The sequence below is a fragment of the Lepisosteus oculatus genome, chromosome 19 (assembly GCF_040954835.1).
Source record: "Lepisosteus oculatus isolate fLepOcu1 chromosome 19, fLepOcu1.hap2, whole genome shotgun sequence".
NCBI classification, from domain to species: Eukaryota; Metazoa; Chordata; class Actinopteri; order Semionotiformes; family Lepisosteidae; genus Lepisosteus; species Lepisosteus oculatus.
Genome location: NC_090714.1, coordinates 1,590,773 through 1,611,492, shown reverse-complemented (window position 1 = coordinate 1,611,492; position 20,720 = coordinate 1,590,773). Strand labels below are relative to the sequence as shown.

General features: G+C 38.6%; 1 protein-coding gene across 5 annotated transcripts in view; it reads right to left on the bottom strand.

Moving 5' to 3' along the window:
• The window catches only part of elfn1a (extracellular leucine-rich repeat and fibronectin type III domain containing 1a), a 163,557-nt gene continuing 142,837 nt past the window's right edge, over positions 1–20,720 (bottom strand). For 4 of the 5 annotated variants that reach the window (XM_015359748.2, XM_015359750.2, XM_015359753.2 and 1 more), the window contains exon 4: positions 1–5,036. In XM_015359748.2, coding sequence (XP_015215234.1) covers positions 2,224–4,602 — 2,379 coding nt within the window. In that variant the 5' untranslated portion in view covers positions 4,603–5,036 and the 3' untranslated portion in view covers positions 1–2,223. Of the gene's footprint in view, positions 5,037–19,253; positions 19,786–20,720 lie in introns of those variants that run through there. The other variant, XM_015359756.2, reaches the window with a different exon arrangement.

Here is a 20,720-nt window from a genome sequence, read left to right as displayed (position 1 = left end):
TTCTGATCAAACCCTATTGTTTATTAGTGTTTTACAGACTGGTTCATAAAAATGATTGTTTGAGTAATCTGGGAGATCAGAGATTTTATCCAAAACAATCAATGAGATAAGTGAAAGGTGTTGCTAATTGCTTATGTCTTGTCTTTAATTTTGTACTTTCTGGAACAAGATAACTTTTTAATACAATAAAAAAAGAATTGAAAAATTATTGTGCTCTTATTCATTTTTGATGGATCATATAGCCCTTGAAATCCATCAAAATGCTTCTTTTGTATGCATGGCCTCACCGTGTTACAGGTTAAACCCATTGTTCTTTTCTCTCTGTGTTCCTTCCCTGCTGTGGTTTTCCACATGACTGCACTGAGACTCAGGAGTGCTACAATGTGTACCGCAGTACAAAAACACATGTAAGCCATTCTGAAACATATCCATAATAAAGTACACAGGTAACATCTATAGAATAACTTAAAAAAATACAACAGATGAAGACATGTCAAAACATCCTAATATGGTTAAAAAATTCAAAAGCTTCCTCCCAGATTTTTAAGGCTTTTTAAATGTGTAATTGGACTACTCAATTATTTCTAGAATCCCCTCGAAGACATAATTGGATGATGCATGAATTTCTCATAACAGTTCAATTCAGGGGTAATGTTTATAAGTGGTAATAATGCTGAATATGTTAATAGTGCCTTAATGGGTTCTTCCAACTGGACTGCTTAGTCATGCTTTGTTGTCACAGTGGAGATTAAAAGTGTTGGTGCAGAATAATTCTTCATTAAAACAATATAAAACACTCATAGTTTACCAGCTACAAGGCCTGTTAATGTTACCAGTTTTATATAATACTCTATATATACACATATACATATATTGGTGATGTATAGAAATGATAAAATCCCATTTTACATTCAATGTTCTCATACCTATGCACTCTGAACACATTTTTACCCAACAGCTTTACTTGTCTGCTTCCGTAGCGTGTTCAATGTTGAGAGGTCATTACACGTTTGTGGCGGGTTCATTAACAAGTCTCCCACAGGGGAGTAATTATGACACAGCTGCATGGATCAGTGTTTAACATATTTTAGTACTGGAATTCAGGTACATTAGTAACCATGTCCTTCAGTTCTGTAAATAGCAGATATACATGTTCTATTTTTCTGGAAATTCTTGTGCAACCTGCCAGGTAAAACAAAAAATAATAAAAACTAGTAATATGTTCATTTTTCATGTGGTTTGACACAACCCGAAGAAAAAGCTTGTGAATAACAAGACTGCAGCTTACAGTAAAAGCTGCCAGACACTTTTATTATGTAAAGAATACATTCATCCTCAGGTCTGTAGGATTAATTTCGGGGCCCAGATATCAGCAGAGCATGTAATGACTTGCTACCACAGCACTTTGGTAGGAAAATTAAATCAGAAACGATGAATCTCAACTGTTAGTATTGTGCAGTTTGACTCGTGACGTCTGCAAAAGATATGCAACACAGGAGAAAAACAACAGTCAGGGTGATTTCTAAATGGATGTACCATTTCATTGAACAGTGCAATTGTTATCCATCAGGACAGGAGACATTCATTTGAGACACAAAATAATAATGAAGAAATTGTCTCTGAAATCCATGGTTAAAACCTGATACAAACAGGTAGTTTTTCTCTTTTCTCATTTTCTTTTCTTACAGCAAACGTTGCAAATATAGAAATTTATCTGTACATAGTTATTTTGAATGTAGGACTCACTGATATTACTTTACGCTACGGAGTGAAAAAAAATGTGTGCATGTGGATGTAGCTCTCTGACAAAAAAACAAATACACAGAGTCTTGCATACAGTGTTCAGCGGACGTTTTAGTTTGTTTTTCTCTCAAAGTACACAACAGTTAATCCACAGTCACGGGACACAGCCATGCGATACCCAAAGGATAATATTCCAATGCTATTATTTGAAAAAGTCTTTTCTTTAAAAAAATGATGGTGAAGTCAAGTTGTACAGTTTATTCTTTCTATTTCCTTCCCATTATTTTGGTACATAGATACTCACTAGCGTGAGACTTTCTTTTTCATGTCCAGAAACGCATTTCGAATAAAAATAGCTGCGGAAGTATTTTTTCTCTATTTTATTTTCTCTTTTTAAACCTCTTTAAGGTTTGTTTGTTTTTTTCCTAGCTTGTTCTGTTTCATTTTGGTCCAGATCTGAAAAGAAAAGTCTGAGTGGAGTCAGGATTTGTGCTGGGCCGACACGCCTTTCCAGTAGTCTAAAATGTCATGCAAGTCCTCGTCCTTGGCAAACTGGACTTTCTTCCGCAGCGCGTGCCCAGCTGCCATGTACTCTTCCTCTTTGTGGCGCTTGCGGTGGAGTTTAAACCTCTCCCATATGCTGTGTGCTGGTTTGCAGGTGTACTCGGGACTTGAGGAGTAGCTGAGGTTGTGGTACTGGGGCGACAGCTGGGAATAGGTCACGTCTCTGGGCCGGGGGCGAGTCAGCGGCTCCAGGATGGACGGTTTGCGGCTCCCGTGCCCCTCGATCTGCTCGCCCTGGTGGGAGCCGGGGTACGAGTGCCGATGCTCGCTGTACTGCCTGATTTTCTCTGCCTCCGCTCTAAGGATGGCTGCTGCCGGTGTGACTGTCAGGATGCTGTCGGCCGTGGGCGACGTCTTCTCGATGTACTTGGCTTCCGACTTGTAGGCTCCCTCCGAGCGGAAGGACCTCGGGCTTCGGATGGAGCCACTGGAGGACGTGCTGGAGCGCTTCGGAGCCGCCTCCATGCTGTGATGCCTCTGCAGAGGGTGGTGGTAGCTGTCTTTGTACACGGGGGACAGAAAGCCAGACTTGCTCTGAGGCTGCTCCGAAATGAGCACGAGCTGGGGCTCTGCAGTGGACACAGCTCCGGATTTGACACCCTGGAAGGAGGTCGAATCGGATTTGAGAGCGTCGATGCAGTTGTTGATGATCTGATTGACTTTGTCCACTTCTTTAGCTATGGTGGAGATTTCTGCCACCGAGCCTTGGTTGTTCCCGGAGATAGATATATCACACTCCCGGCGATCGGGCTGCTCCCCAGTCCGCACCTCAATATAATTCCCTTTCGCTGTTTTGGGGGTTTCAATAATATCCTGAAGCTTGTACTGCTCCATTTCACCTGTGGAAGGCAGGTACGGCATGCGGGCTATGTTCTCTCCAGCCATCATCTGCTTCTGGGTGAGCTGGGAGATCGTCCCGCTCTCGAGTTCAGCTCCGTATTTCAGTTCGATTATGTTTTTCTTGATGCTGCCGGATTTCTTGTGCTTCTCATCTTGCTGCCGTTTCTTCCGCAGGCAGTAATACACGAACCCCAGGACAATGACCATGCCAAAGAGGCAGCCTAAGATGGTCATGATGTAATGGGTGGCAGTGGAAGAGTTGGGCACGTGGTCCTTCCCGTTCTTGGGGCCTGTGTTGATCGTCAGACAGGTGTGGTTGAAGCGCAAGGAATAGCGTATGGAAGCCACGCAGTACGTATAGCTGGTGTGGGCTTTTAGCCCCGTCAGCTCGATATCTTCCTTCTGGTTTCGGAGATTCTGAATATCGGTGAAGAAGCTGTTGTTGTAGAGCACAAGGATGTACATCTTCTTGAAGGGGTGCGGGATCCGGACCGTAAGGCTAGCGCTGGTGTGGGTTACATGCTTAAGTTCTATATGGGGTTTCATACTGGGGTCACTGTGAGTTGGGGTAACTGTAATTATTGCCATGGTTTCAGCTCCAGAACCGCAGTCCTCAACCTCGCAAGGGGTCGGGGAAGGAGGAATGGAGGTGACAATGTAAGGGGGTGGGTTGTAGTTGGATTGCTCATAGTCCTCGGAGCACAAGGTGGTAAGTTTCTGCAGAGCGTTGCGATAACTGGGCTGATTGGGATTCTGGCTGAGAAGGCTGTAGCCGGAGTAGTCCGGCGGGGAATCACACAGCATGCGCTCGCTGGTCCTGTTGGGGAAGTTGGCAAGCCACTTGAGGAAGCCCAGTAGGTCACAGGAGCAGCGAAAGGGGTTGGTGTACAACTCACACGTAGTCAGCTTGCCCAGGCTTGCGAACGTCCCGCCATCAAGCAGCTGAATACGGTTCATGGACAGATCGATGTTCTCAATATTGGGACACTCCCAGAAGGCATTGGAGGTCACCGTCTCAATCAGGTTGGCTTGGAGGTAGAGGTACTGCAGTTTGCCCAAACCCCTGAGGATTCCCTCTGTCAAGTTCCTCAGCCTGTTGAATCCCAATTGCAGGACTTGGAGGTTAAACTGGGCAGAGAAGGCCCCATCTTCTATATAAGTAATCTCATTCTTAGTCAGGTTTAGGTAGGTCAGGTTGCCAAAGCGACTGAGGGAGGAGTAGTGGATGCTCTTGATCTTGTTCTCATTCAGACGGAGGTCCACGATGGTGCTGTTGATGTGCTGTGGGATGGCCTCATAAGGTGGCTGGTTTTGGCTGCAGATCGCCAGCCATACAAAGCCCTTTTCTCCCTCAATAAGCCAGCAGTCTCCCCTGACCCCGGCTATCTGCGTGAAAGAGAACAGTGCCGCCCACCAGTATAAAGTAGTCATCACTATGCCTCCATAGCAAGCCATTTGTCCTGCTCCAGCAGCCACGACAACTGCAGACAGCTATCTGGTCAGTGTTATTTTTCTTGAGACTCAAAAAGGCAAGATAAATGATCTGAAGTCTCTGACTGAGCAAAGACAACCTCGCTCGGTTCAATGTAGGCAAAGATTAATAAACGTACTGACAAGTCAGCCGGTAAAATGGAAATGGCAGCAGCGGGAAGATCTTGTTAAGACGTACCCCAGCTGTATTAAAGAAGGCGGCTGCATCCAGCCTGCGGAGCAAGCTTTGCTGGGCCGGGCGGCTGTATTGGAAAGCGATGTCTGAGTTTCAATATATCACTGCTTTAGTCTGGTTTGTGCTTATTTCCCTTGTGGTCAACATTTCTGATCAGCCCTGTATTTCTGTCTCTTTCTTTTTCCCTCTGCCCCACATTCATTTATGGGCTTCAAATGCGATCCTGCAAAACAGGAAAAGACAGAGAATTACTTTCCTCATCCGGGGAAAGATGAAACGTACACCATACAACACAAACATTAATAGCAATCAAACATTTATTAATAGCATTGTAGTTTTAGGATATTAGGATATAATATTATTAGATAGGATATCTTGGTATAATGTCGTCTGTTACTCTCAGTTTAAAATAACATTTGAAATGGAAACAACCTGTTGAGGATTAGTATGATAATCAGTTTAATTACATTCAGAACAAACATACTCTGTCCATCATTTTATGTCTTGAATATTTTGACTATTTCTCACTTTTGTATTTTGTAATTTACAGTTTTTAACATTCTAGGTCGTTAATACATTATACTGTATACTGTATATATTAAAAATCTACCTTGAAGTTTTAATTTACAGGAATATATTCTCTGCTAATGGAATTGTATGTACTGTATTGGACACTGTACTCTGTACTCCATAGTGCACCAGTGGTAACTGGATAGGTCTCTGAACTGGGAGGTTGAGGGTTTAAAACTTCCAGCATCGCAGATTGTTCCAATACCCAGCTCTATGACTTTCTTTGAATAATACAATAAGCCTTATTCATTAATAATATTATCAACTTAAATGGTATAGTTGAGCAGAAATATAATTCAATTTAAGAACCCTAATAAGCAATTAAAAGACTGGAAAAACACACAAACAGCAAGTCAGCAGCTAAGTCTGGCTAGTTTTTTACGGTACGTATAAGGATCTACTTCAATGTAACATGGTTATACAGTAAGTTCTTATATCATTTAATCTCATAACCCATCAGAAAACTCCCTGTGGCCTACTCCTATTAAAAGATTTCATTGGTCAATTAGCACCTGACAGGTTAGAGAACGCAGAATGGCCTTGTTTTCACACCATTAGCCTGGAGACTATCAAACTGAATTGATTAACACAGACTTTTGTATCCCATACTAATTCAATTAGATGGGAGAAAAAAAAAACATCCGACAAAATCGACATTATCTGAAATATACAGAAGTGTGTCACTGGAAATGTCTGTGTACACAAGTGAGTACAATATCCTTCTATCCGGTTTCTAACCCCTTTATCCAATACAGGGCCACAGAGGAGCCAGAGTCTATCCCAGCAAGCAATGGGCGCAAGGCAGGATACCCTCTGGACAGGACGCCAGTTCAGTGCTGTGCACACGCACTAGGGCCAGTTTTCCCAGAAGCCAATTAACCTCCCAGTATGTCTTTGGACTGTGGGAGGGAACTGAAGCACCCAGAGGAAACCCATGTGAACACAGGGAGAAGATACAGGTGCTTTCTCTACACACCCCAGGAATTGAACCCAGGGCCCCAGCACTGCCAGACAGTAGTGCTAGCCAGTTTGCCGTCACACCACCCTGCATGCAATATGTATAACTTGATCTTTATGTGCAGTACAGAAGATACGTCTCTTTGTTGGTGATTGTTTAATTACAATTTTAAGGCAAACAGATGTTTTCTGAACAAGAAAAGACCTACAAGGATTAAGACTCTTTTTTAAAATCCACTTTAGCAAACTTACAGACTGTATTAATATAGTAAGTAGTCTGAGACTGTCAGAGACACATAAATTGTACCAATTCTCTATGCCATAGCAGACACCATCACCATATGAGAGGCAATTTCAGCTTCACAGTTAGATTCATAGTCAGGAGAAAGTGGGATCCATATACACTCCATCCACTTAAAGCACATTTGTATCACAGCATTTGTTAGCAATGACTAACTCAGCTGACGTCTATTTTTTATATCTGTGCAGTGCACCATGGAGTTACTGTACAAGGTGAATTCACTGGTACAACTCAAAACTCTTGGTTTCCCAACACAGTGTTAAGAAAAAGACTTGGTATAATGTCGTTTGTTAGACTCTGGCAAAGGAACTCAGTCTGACAACACAACTGGTAAACTGCACTCATGTCTCTTACCATCTGGCCTCTGCTTTTGCCCTGTAACCCAGTCAGTGCGCTCAATAATTGATGCTGGAAGTCTGTTACACAGTGTGGTGCAAATTAATAACAACCAGGTGACTTTCTGGGAAAAGTGGATGCGTTTTGTTGCCAAACACACAGAGACCCACATGACTTGTGGTAATCTTCACTGGCAGGCTATGAAGACATTGTTTCACGTCTGAAACCTACTGCATGAATAAAAGATATAAATTATTCATGAAGTCTGTGTTATTCTTTGAAAGTTTTCTGAGAAACAGAAGCGAAGTTTCCCTCATTATAAGTAGGTAGCTTGGAGCAACAATTAAAAGAGACGGCAATTTTGTCAGCCGCCTCATAATGAGAATGTAAGCAAAAGACAAATTAACAGAATAGCCCTAGCACTTAGCTAAGCAAAATGCAGCTGCTAGCAAATATCGCTTTTGATATTTTGCCTCAACTCCTGCTTTTAAATACAGCAGAACAGAAGAGTCTATTAAAAAAGTAACTGAAAAGAAAGGCACTTTGTTGTAAACACCTTTGACACAAACCTGACTTCAGGGTAAAAAACAGTATTGTTTTAGTCTGTTCTCTCATTTTCATTACCAATGCATCTTAAGTGCTGCATATGATTATTTCAGGTTAAGAGCTCTAGAGAAAACATTAGATTTAAGTTTTATTTAATTGCATTTAAAGCTTAAACATAGTGCTTTGAACCACAATAAGTTAATGTTAATAAAGAATAGATTAATAAGAAAACATTCTTTGTGAGTGTAATACATTGTCCATCTCCCTACCCCCACCTGCTTTGTTTCTGACTGTGAAAATATGTTTTCAAACTTGAACATTTTATATTTAATTAAAAAAAATCCAATTGAATGCAGCTCATCCTATACACAGTGAAAAAAACCTAAATGAAATGCCAAATAGTAAAAATCTGTTTTAATTATGGAATCCCCAAAAGAGGATTTTTGACCAAAGAAGGATGACTATGACCATGGCGTGTGTCGGTGATGCTGACAACAAAAACGTTTGCACATGTTTGGTGAATGTTAACAATATTTAATTTTTACTCGGATATAGTTGAGGCTATTCTCAAATAATTAAAAACAGTTTTTAATTGCAATAATGTTCGTAGAGGGGTAATGATCTGAGTTAAGTACAGCAACTCAGTGTAAATGGATTGAACTCTTTTTCTGCCCCAGTCAGATGACATCACAAAGCTCTCTTTTACTCTGTGATCAGGGTAAGAAATGAGACAGAGAACTTGACTCTTGAGTCTGACTGATGTTTTAAAAGGAGTGTGCTGATTAGTGTTTGTGGTGAGTTGTTGTAAGTTATTCAATGCTGTGAAACTCCTGTGGAGTTTATTATGAAAGTCTTTATGGATGATGTCACTAGCAGTGACAAGCAAGTAATGAGCTCTGTATTGAAAGAAAATTAAATTCCCCAGGCAGAGCCCTACTGTACTTGTTATAATTTTATTCAGACTAACATCCTGAAGAAGTGATATCTCAGAATCCATCCAGATTTAAAATGATGGATTTGGATAATACCTTACTCACAGATTTCTTGGGTATTTTTTACCTACATTTCTTGTCATTTCTACCTATTTGCATATTTTCATTGTTTAGGTTTTCATTATGAACACATGGCCCTGTTTTATTAGCATTTGGAAACACATTTTGATTTAATATCACCTCTGCACCAAAACATCGTTCTCCAAACAACGGGCATGTCTGCTGGCTTTTATTATTTCATCTGCTCTGCTTTATGAAAAATGTAGTATAGTGATAATCAGCTGATAATCAGCTGTGATGATCAAGATATTCTAAGGAAAAACAAGGAATGACTTGCTATTTTTGAAAGGTGTGGTTTTCCAATGGAAATTATTTTACAGCTACCTGTACATCCAAAGTATCAGTCTTAGAAAGATTGCTTTGAACCACCTTCGAACCAGCAATTTTTCCGTTGTCCTCAATTACTAGCCCTACCAAAAAAGAAGACGAGGAACTTAAAAATTGGACATTAAGACTGCAATGCTCTGTTCTTTACACATTGGAGTCCAGCCTCTAAAAACTGTGGAGGATGCATATACTGTACAGTATGTACAGTATGGCATGTGTGCCTTGCTTTTGTTGTTTTTCGCATTAATTTTTGACAGCTCCATTGCAGCTGACTACATCCGTATCAGCAGCTCATAAGCCGCAAAGGTTAAATTACTGTAATTTCCCAGAAATGCATGTAATGATCCAACATGGCACACGGTAATCACACAGAAGCGGTACTGGGGGGGAAGAATATTGATGCTGGTGATATGAGCCATGCGAAACTCTCCTATTGTGCAATGACCCATTTAATGGCTATTGAAGCTGGTCCCCTCGAAAACAGAGAGCAATAACTCCTGTTCCCCTTCTTGTTCCACCTTTTCTTAAGAGACGGGGGTAATGTCTCATCCAGCCATGTAATATACCTGAAAGTATAGTGTGCTATTAAAAACATACAATTACAGCCTCTCGCTCTCACACTTGGCTGTGTGAGCAGCAGGGTGTTGCAGTGGACAGGGCTCTGGCATCAATTCCCTGGCAAACTTGCAGAGCTTTCCTTGTCAGTGATGCTGGTTGAGTAGGTGGGAGCTGTGATGTACGACCCTTATTTCTTCTTAATGGAATTAGATTTGTTTTCATACTTCAATTATTACATGGACACTGGTGGGCAAAATAAACTGGGTAGCCCTTAACCCGTGACACATAGAAGTACCTAACTCACGGTACAGCCAAGCTGATCTGCAGATCGGAAGCTCCACTCCTACCTTTGTCTCACTTCTTGCATATCATCGAGTGAAATTCAGAAACAGAAAATAATACACGATTAAAAAAATCCTTACTTAGCTTTATCCGAGACAAGATATGTGGCTGCGTCTGTTTAGAAACTGTGAAAAGATCAGTGGAGCTGCCCACACATCCAAGACTAAATTTTTGATTAATGGTATCGTAATTAACAAAGCCTTTTCTTTGTACTTAATAAAACTCTTTTTAAATACTGTATACTATACCCATTTCTCATGTAAATAAAAAGATATGTTACTTGTTAAGGATCAGGTAAAAGTTTATTGTATAAAGATTAAGAGACACAAAAGTTCGGCAATGGAGCCATCTTCAGGTATGACACTTTTATTTTCCTTTCAGCCTGGAATTAAATTTTACCTGTTCCTTTGCAGCCTACACATGGAGATGCAGCTCCCTACTTGAACTATGTTACTTTTTAACTTGTTGAACTACAGGTATGTACTTTGACACCTGAAGAAGGCTCCACGGCCGAAACGTTGTGTTTTCTTTCTTCTTTTTTCAGCGTGGAATAAACCTATTACTTGTTCCTTTGCAGCCTACGCATGCCGACGCAGCTACCCAACTGAACTACTATGTTACTTGTAATTTTGTTACTTTTGTACAACAGAAAGTACCAAAACTTTATGTGTTACTGATAAGTTGTTCAGGTTTCCACTCTATGAAACTGCCCATATTTATTTGGATGTGCTTTAATGGAAATGTCTTTTTTATTCATCAAATAACCATTCATTTTTTAGTGTAGCACATGCCAATTGAGATTAGTCAGACCTTGTGAAAGATCATCTCACAGATCTTGTGTTCTGGTTTTTCTCTGGACTGGGGTGACTTCTGTGTGGAGTTGTCAAATTCCCCTCATGTTCCCATATGTTTTCTCCACATGCTACAGTACTGTATGTACCCCCATTCCACAGGCATGCTGAGTTAGGTTAATTAGTGTCTCTTAATTGTCCTTGTGCACTTGTGTGGGATTCTGTGTGTCCTACAATGGTCTGGCATCCAATTTTTTTTTAAATGATTTGATTTAACAAACTTGCAGCAAAAACTTGCCAAATTGACTAAATTAAATGCTGAAAATTGCTGACCATATCTGGCACCATGTTCTTGAGACAGATTGTATTTAAAAAGCGATATTCAGAAGTCGATTCAACCATATGTGTTTAGGACAAATAATTCAGTCTTCCAGAGGCTGAGTTAGTATTATCCACAGTATTTATTGTTTATGAGAATGTGTTTATTCCAAATTTGAGTTTTTATGGAAACCTTTAAAAAACAAGGAACTGAAAACGCCGACCTTATCAGCACTACATTTTCGTAAAAATGCACCAACTACAAAAAGGGAGAAGTACTTGAGAATTATATTTGCACCAAATTCAGAACAACAATAACAAATCCGAAGATATAGGCAAACTCAATAAGCAGACCTAAATATGAACTTGCACAAAAGCGATGTTTAACAAACCTGCTCTTCCCAAAGAAATGAAAGAACAGTAAATGGCATCAAGATAGGAGAGGTCAACAATAATATTTATTTAGGTCACTTAATGTCATTGACAGAATTTTACATGTCTGAGCTAAAAGCATTGTAAATGTGCTTTTGAAACATTAAATATGACTCTAAGGGATCTTTGATCAGTGTGCTGCCTATATTAGCATATGAATGTGACCCACAGGTCACACATTTAATGATACAGAAACACAGGCAACCCAAAGACGCACAAAGAGATGTATGATCATAACATCAAGAAGAGCCAGTGAAAGAAATTAATACGTTAGAATATAAGACCATTACACAGTGAGAAGACTAGAATGGCCACATTAAACACATCATGGAGAGCAGGTCATTGTCAGACTAAGCAAACATTGACCTGGATACCAAAAGGGCAAAACTAACTGATTAAATGGTATTTGCTGCTAGTATTCTATGTTCCCAATTAAGAGGCAAAACATTTTTTATTTGGAACACAATTTTGCGATAAAGTGTGCTATTACCTTATTTAATTCCTCAATAACGTCTCTATGCATGACATGACCCATCATTATCAACCATCTACATATGTATAGTATATTGTGATTTATCCTTTCTAAGATAATTCACATAGGAGCAAGCCAAGCCGATGCTCCTGTTTGAGTCATGAAAGGGGCATTGCACACTGTTTCTCAAAAGGACATTTACAGTTTCAAAGGGAGAAATTCTACTACTTAGACGCATTAGGTGCAATTATATTAAAATCACCATTTTTCTGTTGACTTTATCGGGAAAATTGTATATTGAAAGAAACGGATAAGTAAATGTATTGCAGTTTTTAAAAATGCAATAAATCGGAGTAAATTTTATTTTCAAGATTAACTCCTACTGCTCCAGGGATGCCGTATAAGACAAATTCGAAAAGACAAATTCCTAATGCAAGAAATTGTATATGGCCAATAAAGTGATCTTATCTTAAGCCATGAGATACAGTAGTTAACATTTTCTTCCATGTCCTGTCACTCCAGGACCTTATACAGTATGTACTTCTCCTGTGACAAAGTTCTTATGGCTTATGATCATTAAAATAAAAGCATTAAGATATGTACACTTGGTCAGATCAAAGACATAATTTTTAAAGGAACATTGTGTTACTTTAAATTAAAATGACAAAAGCAATTTTTATCTGAATTAAAGAATGGCATCTTTTTACATCCGTTCCCGCCTCGCTCATTTTAAAGATGAATAACGCGCCCATGTTCCACGTGGAAATTGGCTGGGGCTACCATTTATTTTCCCCAAATGACCTCACCTAGATTATTTTCCACAGCAATCTAGTTAATAAAAGGCCTTTATCGCGAGAGGAGTTTAATTTAGGCCCATGATGGTATGCAGTTCGTGAGTTATTTGTTCTATAATGTATGAATAAATTGACAGCATTAATGAAATGTAATAGAGGATCAACTGATAATCACACTGCTTGAGCAACAGTAGCTGCATAATCAAGTAACACGACCAGTCCAAAAACAATCAAGCTCTAAAACAAATCTGTGTTTGATTACGTTTCTCAGGGTCTTCATTCGCTTGCTGCATCAAATGTCAACACTCAGATGGGGATAAACAAAAGGTAAACATTTTGAACGAAATCTGTCCTTACAAAAATGCACAAATGGATTTAAACAATCATTTTCCTTTGGACTGATATTTACCTTTCATGAATTTTGGAATTTATGCAAAGTGAAAGTAAAATACCTGAATTTTTTTGGGTGATACACATCTTAGGTAAAACAAAAATAGGGAATAAAACAGTGGCAAACGAAAATTATTTTGAAATAAAATAATCATCCTTTATTAATCCATCTGGTTGTCTACTTCTCTCAAGCGCTTGCTAGTCATTCTATGTGAGAATTAACTTTGCTGTGATATAACAGTTTATTAGAAAATGACTGTTTCATTTCATTTTTCTTCAGATAATTGTAAAAAAGAAAAAAAATGTAAAAGCATATTACTTAAGGCTAAATTTACTGTGGCATTTTGGTATTTGCTTTTTTAAATTAAACTTTGCCCTTACTGACACAAGCATATGTGATAAGAATTTCAAAATGCTTGTGCCCTCAAAATAAATGAGTCATTTCAAATTTCTGTTTATTGACTTTTTTTTCTGCAATTTCCAGCCCAAAACACCAAAACATTAAGAATCTTTGGATTCCCTTCCAAATAAATGTGGATGCACCAACTGTATTCTAAAATACAGATCTCACTGTACTTTTTTTATTCTTTTTGCTTAGGGAGCATTTTACTTTAGCTACTGTGTGTTAACAATATAGTATCAGTCGAATAAGAGTTTCTGTTTTCAGCAGCTAGACTTATGAAACATTTTTAACTGTCAGTGAAATGTACTCATGTACTGTAGGTTGTAATAGCAAACACATTCACATCCATCACAGGACAGAAAAGTTAATACAATTCATAAGTATAACTGTTTCTAAGACTTTAAAAATATTTTTTCCAGCAGTCATATAGTTCAAAATGACTGGATTATTACAGCCCTGCCACAGGGCCTCTTTTGTTTATAGGTTATTTGCTATAGACTGTACATGGCTTTGTGGTTTGGCCTAAACAAATTATGTATTGAATTCAATGATCAATAGGTGACTCTATAATATCAGATTAGAGTGATGTGAACAGCTTGCCTCAAGGCAAAGCACATACTTTTATTTCTCTTACACATGGAGAGTGTGCGAAATCCGATCATACTGTGCGCTCGGCCACAGGACATTAACTCAATAACAGACAACAGGAAGCATTGAAGGCTTCTTGAAAATGTTGTTTTTCACCTCTGACTATTCAAATAAAATACAGTTGAAACTGAAATGCAGAAGCCAGGCTCATGCAAACATCATCCACGGTGTTCATTTTAATAGTACACCACACCATAAAATTTATTTTTAAAATTTGATGTTGTCCAGGAGAAATACATACATTTCCAACAACAACAACAAAAACACCTTAATTCATTCCATAAAACAAAAAAGTCTTCATATAACATAGTTTTCTGTTGCGGCAATCAGTATTGCTTTTGCGTGGGTTTTCATTTATATATTCTTCTATGGATGCATCTTTAAAAAAGGCAAGATTGATTATATTTTCATTATCATTAAAACATAAAGTGTTTCACGCCTAGAAGGACTCAAGATAAATAAATCATTAGGACTCAATGGCATATTTCCAATTGTACCCAGGGGTACAAGTGTTATTCAATTGTTAGTCATAAGCCGTTGACACAACACTTCCAACTGTCACTCAAGACAGCATTAGTAATGCCCACTCTCGGAACATATAATACACTGTATTTAGATTTTCACAATGATTTTGATAAAGTTACCCATAAAAGATTAATTTCTAAATCACCGGTACTTAGAATTCATAGAAATTCTGCATTTGGATTGAGAACTGGTTAATAAATATGAGAATTAGTGTACAGATAAAGGGGAAATGATAAAACAGATGTAAATAATACCAGCTACATTCCAGAAAAGCTGAGACCTCGGTGGCCTTGCAGCACCACATTTCCAGTATCACTATCTGGCTAATCAACTAAGTTACATTTTAGAACAGATATACTCAAATCAGCAATCCATTGTGATCGCTTTGATTATCAGCAAAAAAAAACTACCTCTTAACTGGAAATGTAGACACAAATGTTCTGTATCTCAATGACTTAATTACAGATTACATCACAATGGAGAAATTCAAGGCATCTTGTAAAAACGAAACTAAACAATTTAGAGAAACCTGGACTCACTTTCTTACTGCATTGCACTTATTAGTGAGTTAGTACAGCATCTACACGTGCATATACCTTCAGATTAATTATTGTAATTCTCGATTTTTATGTATTCACCCGTCTGAATGTGTTTTTATATGTATAAGAAAGAAAAAAGAAGTGTATAAGATCCTTGGATCAATGAAGCACACTTGTTTGTAGTTTTTATGTTTGTTTTTTTCTTATGTCAAAAGAATTCTTTCAGATTAAGTACAAATCATATTTAATTATTATTGCATTGTACACATACTGCATATTTTTGTTGATGATGTTGTTTTATGAAAGGAAACCATTTTAAAGCACCCAAGATCTGCCACTGTACTAGAGGTTCAAAGACACATTTTACTGAGGTCTATAGAGATTTCCATATCAGTAATCTTTCAATTAATTTTTGAATTATAAACTGATATTTAAGGCTTTATTTTATCATTTTGAAAATCTGAAAGAAATCATATACATTGAAAGTGTTTACCTACTGTATCAGCAAAGGCTGCTATTAAAAATGTAGACTTTAAACTGCACTTCCAAAGATTATGTTTTAGACAAGAATCATATTTTATATTGGTTATAACTTTATCATCTAGCATTGTCAGAGTTCTCTTTGATTAAAAAAAACATGGTATTTTTGGTGAGAAGAACTTCTACATTGCCATGTCTATTGTGTAAACTTTACTTTGTGTAAAGTTAATATTATTCATTCTTATTAATCCAACAAATCGTCTCAGTAAATCTCACTATAGCAATAACACAATCAAGGTTAGGGCAAGGTGCTATTTTGCTAAAGAAGGCAGAAAATCAACCACATGTTACTATAATCTGCTGTATTATGTCAATAACTCAAGAGGTCTTACAGCTAAATGTCAAAGAAAATTTTCAATTACTGACATATCATCTGTCTTTAATCAGATTCTACATTCTGGTGGACTTTTCACAACCTGAAGACCCTTTGTGATTTACACATAAATAATCTCAAAGCTTCAGCCCTATCGATACAATATGATCTCCATTCTCCAGCTCCAGTAGGACTCATAAATTGCTCCAGCTGAATTGCAGAGAGGTGTGAATGCTTGCGCTTTGATGAGATCAGTTGGTGGCACGAACAAATAACTATAGCTTATTTAAATTCTAAAAACAATAACACTATATCATTTTGATTAGAATAGTGTATATTATTATATCAACAACACTGTTTAATAAATATACAATATGTATTATTGATATGATGCAAATAAAGTTTATTTTTGCTTTACTTAAACAGTAACAACATTCCTGTCTGTGCTCTAAAATGAAGCTGCACATTCATGACTAAAAGGCACTATGTAAAATAACAACGGTAGATGAATTAAATCATCTCTTATCTTAAGGAGGCATGGGAAAATAACCCAGGGATATGCCCTTTCGATGTATATTAAATCATATACTAGTAACACTGTAATATCTTTTATTTTTGATACACGTAAATACATGAATATGGGTTATATGTTACTGTGACTGCAAAAAACACACAAAAATGCCAATTTTCTTTTTTTGTAAATGAAAGATTTCACATTTTAGAGGATTTTTTAAATAGAAATGCAGGCTCTCTGCATATTGTTAGCAAAGTGCATTCTAATTAATAATTACACATTTTGGAATTCCATTTAGTGTGTGGGTGTTTTACAAAGCTCTGCTGTCTTTCTGCAGAAATATACATTACATTGAGATACATCACTTCATGCATCTCAAATCAGTTAGATGCTATACATACAGTAATTGTATTTTATCTAACTTTCCAGGTGATGTCAAAGGTAGTTTTGGTGATATTCAGACATAATAAATACAGAAAGATGGAGCTGTGAAAGAATGCAAATGTAATTTAAATGCAAACTGTCTTCTTGTGGTGCAACAGCTAAAAACCATAGAAAACTACATTTGTAATTCTAAATTATGCAGTCCATATAACAGTGGTCTCCATGGTAACTATTAAATGAAGCGTAGCATTGCATTCCTAAAGCGCCTTCTGTAAACTTGCAAAGATCATGTGATAAAGCGTCAGAATTCTCTCTCACCTGAGGTGATCCATCCTTGCCATTTGTAATTAGTTTAGGGGCTGATGAAAGAACTTACACAAGAATGTGTGGCAATGAAGTCGATGACTGACAGATTTTTATTGCAGCAAATCTGGGAGCTAAGGGGTTAGCTGTACAGTGAGTGGCATGGGTAATAATACTGGAATTATTGTTGCAGTCACACAAAGCTACCCAAATTGGACTTTGGAATAACGAAGCGGTGACACCCATTACAGACCCCCTTTCTTTCTTAGAAGAGATGATGGCCTGCGGAAACGTTGATGCATGATATTCCTTGAAGCAAAAATAAGACCACTGCCTTTCACGACATTTTGGATTGCCAAATAATCCTTCCATCATATTAGCCCTGAGAAATATTGCTTGGTCCAGACCCTGAGGGCTCAGAGGGGAATACGTGGCTCATTGGGTTAGAGAATGGAGACACATCTGTGCAGCTGCATGTGTGTACTGTAGCTCAGAAAAGAAACCCACCTGCTTATACAATCTGAGTTCATTCTCTTGTGTGCACCATTGCAGACTTTAGAACACAGATAAAGCCTGTGTTGCTTTAAAATGTATCTGAACTAAATCTGCAGTGTGGACTCTAGTCATATTGGAAATTGATACAGAACTGCAACAGATAAGCAACCCTAGATCCAAGCTATAATTGGCATAAAACTGTCTGTTATATAAATTTTGGCAGCGGGATCACTTAATTTATTCATAAATGTCAAAATAAGCAACAGAAATAACATTTGTTTACCTTACACAGAGATCAGTGAACTGAACACAATGGCTATTCCATTGCTAAATGAAGCATTGAAGCATTATTAATAGATAATAAAAACTGCCCCCCTTTGTGACTATGCAGCGGCCTGTTAACTGCGCTGACGTCACAACTGCTGCCGTGCAGCCTGGTGATGTCAAGTCATGATGTCACTATTGTACGACATCCTGCAGTGGATGCTAGCAGCTCCAATTCATCTGATGATCTAATCAGGTTTATATTGTAGGTCTTCCATTGTACCTAATTGTGTTAGCTGCTGTAATTGTATAGAATTGATCCTTCAGGTAGTTCATCCTGGATCATTCAACAGGATTGACTGGGTGCTGGTCAATGACAAGCTGGGAGGACTGTAGCAGCCTAATGATAGTGGACGTACTGCTATATTCCTGGAGCATGTGCCTTCTACCTTTCACTGAACTGTAGCAACACCTGGCAAACCTGCATTCATTTATCCATTTATGTACTGTTATCGTATTTGCAAATGACGTACAGTACTGGCAAGATGGCTTTGAAAAGCTGTGCAACTGCACATGGATCGTATCACCTGCAGCATGCTTGAAAGTGAATGGCATGAAGAGTAAGATTTAGCTGTGGGACTCGCTTGTGTTTAAATGACAAGGGTTTTTCATGTTTCATGCGAAACATGTGAAGTAATTTCTTAAACATGAAATATATTAAGGAAGTTTTACTTTCGTCTTCACTTCATGACATAACACCACACAAACTTATATGCATTTAGACCATGCCATAATAAATGCACAGTGTTGGTATTAAAAATGTTATAATGAAAGGGAAACAAAAATCAAGCTCACAACAGTGCAGAGGCACCACAGCAGCTGCTCAGCTGCTTATCACTGGACCTCATGCCAGGCCTGTGCAGTGTTATATACTGTGTATGGAAAACTGACAGATTCAAATGCTATTCAAATAACTGTAAAAGATAAATTACTTCAGTTTAGGTAAAAAATATAAGTTTATTCATAATGTATGATAAATTGTCATTACTGGGAGAGCTTGGGAACTATTTTTGCTACAAACCAACTGTGTGGGTCAAGAATTGAAAGGAGGGGTTCTACCATTTGAAAAAAATAGAAGAAATATCTCTTAGCTGATTCAGAAGAGCAAAGCATATTTGTCAGACAAAGAACTTGTACAAAACTCTTTAGGTAGTAAAATAATACGTTTGTAATCATCCATAGGCGAGCAGTTAGTTTTAGCCAAAAAGCAGCATACATCAAAATGAGTAAGTGTCCATGTTTTTAATTAAATACAATTGGTCCTACCACAATCCGGCCACTGGCACATTTATGAAGTATTTTTAACTCGTTAATGTCAGGCTTGGCCCCGCTGCAAAACTGTGCAGCGAGCTAGCGTTTGTCATGATAGCCGGCCTCTCCACCTGTGACCCAGAGCTGGTTACCATGGCCACGCATTCTGCCAGGAGAATCTGCAACACCTGTGAGCAATTTCCATCCACGCCCGCAGGAGCTCTCCGAGTCTGGCTTGCAATCCTGACCTCTGCTGTGCTTTCTACCTCATTCTCGGCTCAAGCCCCGGCTTTTTATCCCTCTGCGTAATCTCCGTTTCGGACCCTGCTCGCTATTACGACAGCGTCATTTGGATGTGCCCTTAGCTACGAAGTGTGTTTTAATCTAGTTTCCCGGATCTGTCCCTCGCTCCCCTCTGTGATTTGGGCTGCCTTTTGTTCCACATCCCTGGCTTTGACCCCCGCCTGCTCGAGCACGGAGCTGAATGCATACACCGGCCGTGTGCGCAGCTCTGCGGTGTCCCTGAGTCACCAGCTCAGCCTGCGCGGTTAGTTTACGCAGCTCTCCTGCATCACTGTGCATCTTTTCTAGTCAGCACCCTGGTGGCTGTGCCCCTGGTGCTCTCAGCTGACCTGCCCAGCACACGGGCTCATCTTACGTCTTATACAGCACATCCACTGCTTTGTCCACCCGAGCAGCGGGGTATTCCAGTTAAAAATCAAACAGAGCAAAAAAAAAAAAAACATTTGCATTTTTAAACTGGAAAAATGTCACTGCCCAACTAAAATCCACATAGTTCACATCTACTTTGTCAACAACAACGACAACAACAACAACAACAAAAAGCTTGACTTTTCTGGCCTGGTCCGTAGATTTGGTTAAAGTTTCAATGAAAATGATTCATCGTACTCGAGCGGCACCGCAGGTGAAAAACGCCTTGATCTCCGGAAACGCTTGGGTAGATTCGCTCTGCTTTCCTGAGCTCCCATTTTCCTCTTCAGCAAAAACATCTGCTTGACAGGTGTACTCACATTATTTCAGAATGAAACAGAATGCTGTTTACAGTCTCTTTAGGAAACATGAGAGCATAAACGAAAGCTGTGTGTGACAGACAGAGTACCATCAGCAAAACTGGAGTACTTTGGTGACATTTCAAAACTACTATACAGTGTGGGGAGCGTTTTAAAGACGCTAATTACTAATGCGTGGAAAAGAAAACTTGTGTTGCGATAAAACAAGGGGAAAAAGGTCCTTTGTGAATACAAATGGATGTAAGCGCTAACTGACATCATGTCTCTAAGACAGAATTCTTTCAAACAAAACTCCTGCCTCACAGAGGATCCACAGGACACTGGCTAGACTTCCAAGCCAAAATGAAAGACATAAAGTTAAAAGAAGTTGAGAAATATAAAATACTTCAAGAGACAGTTAAGGCAGATATTTTATACAATATCCTGTAAGAACCGAGTGCTTATTTTAAAA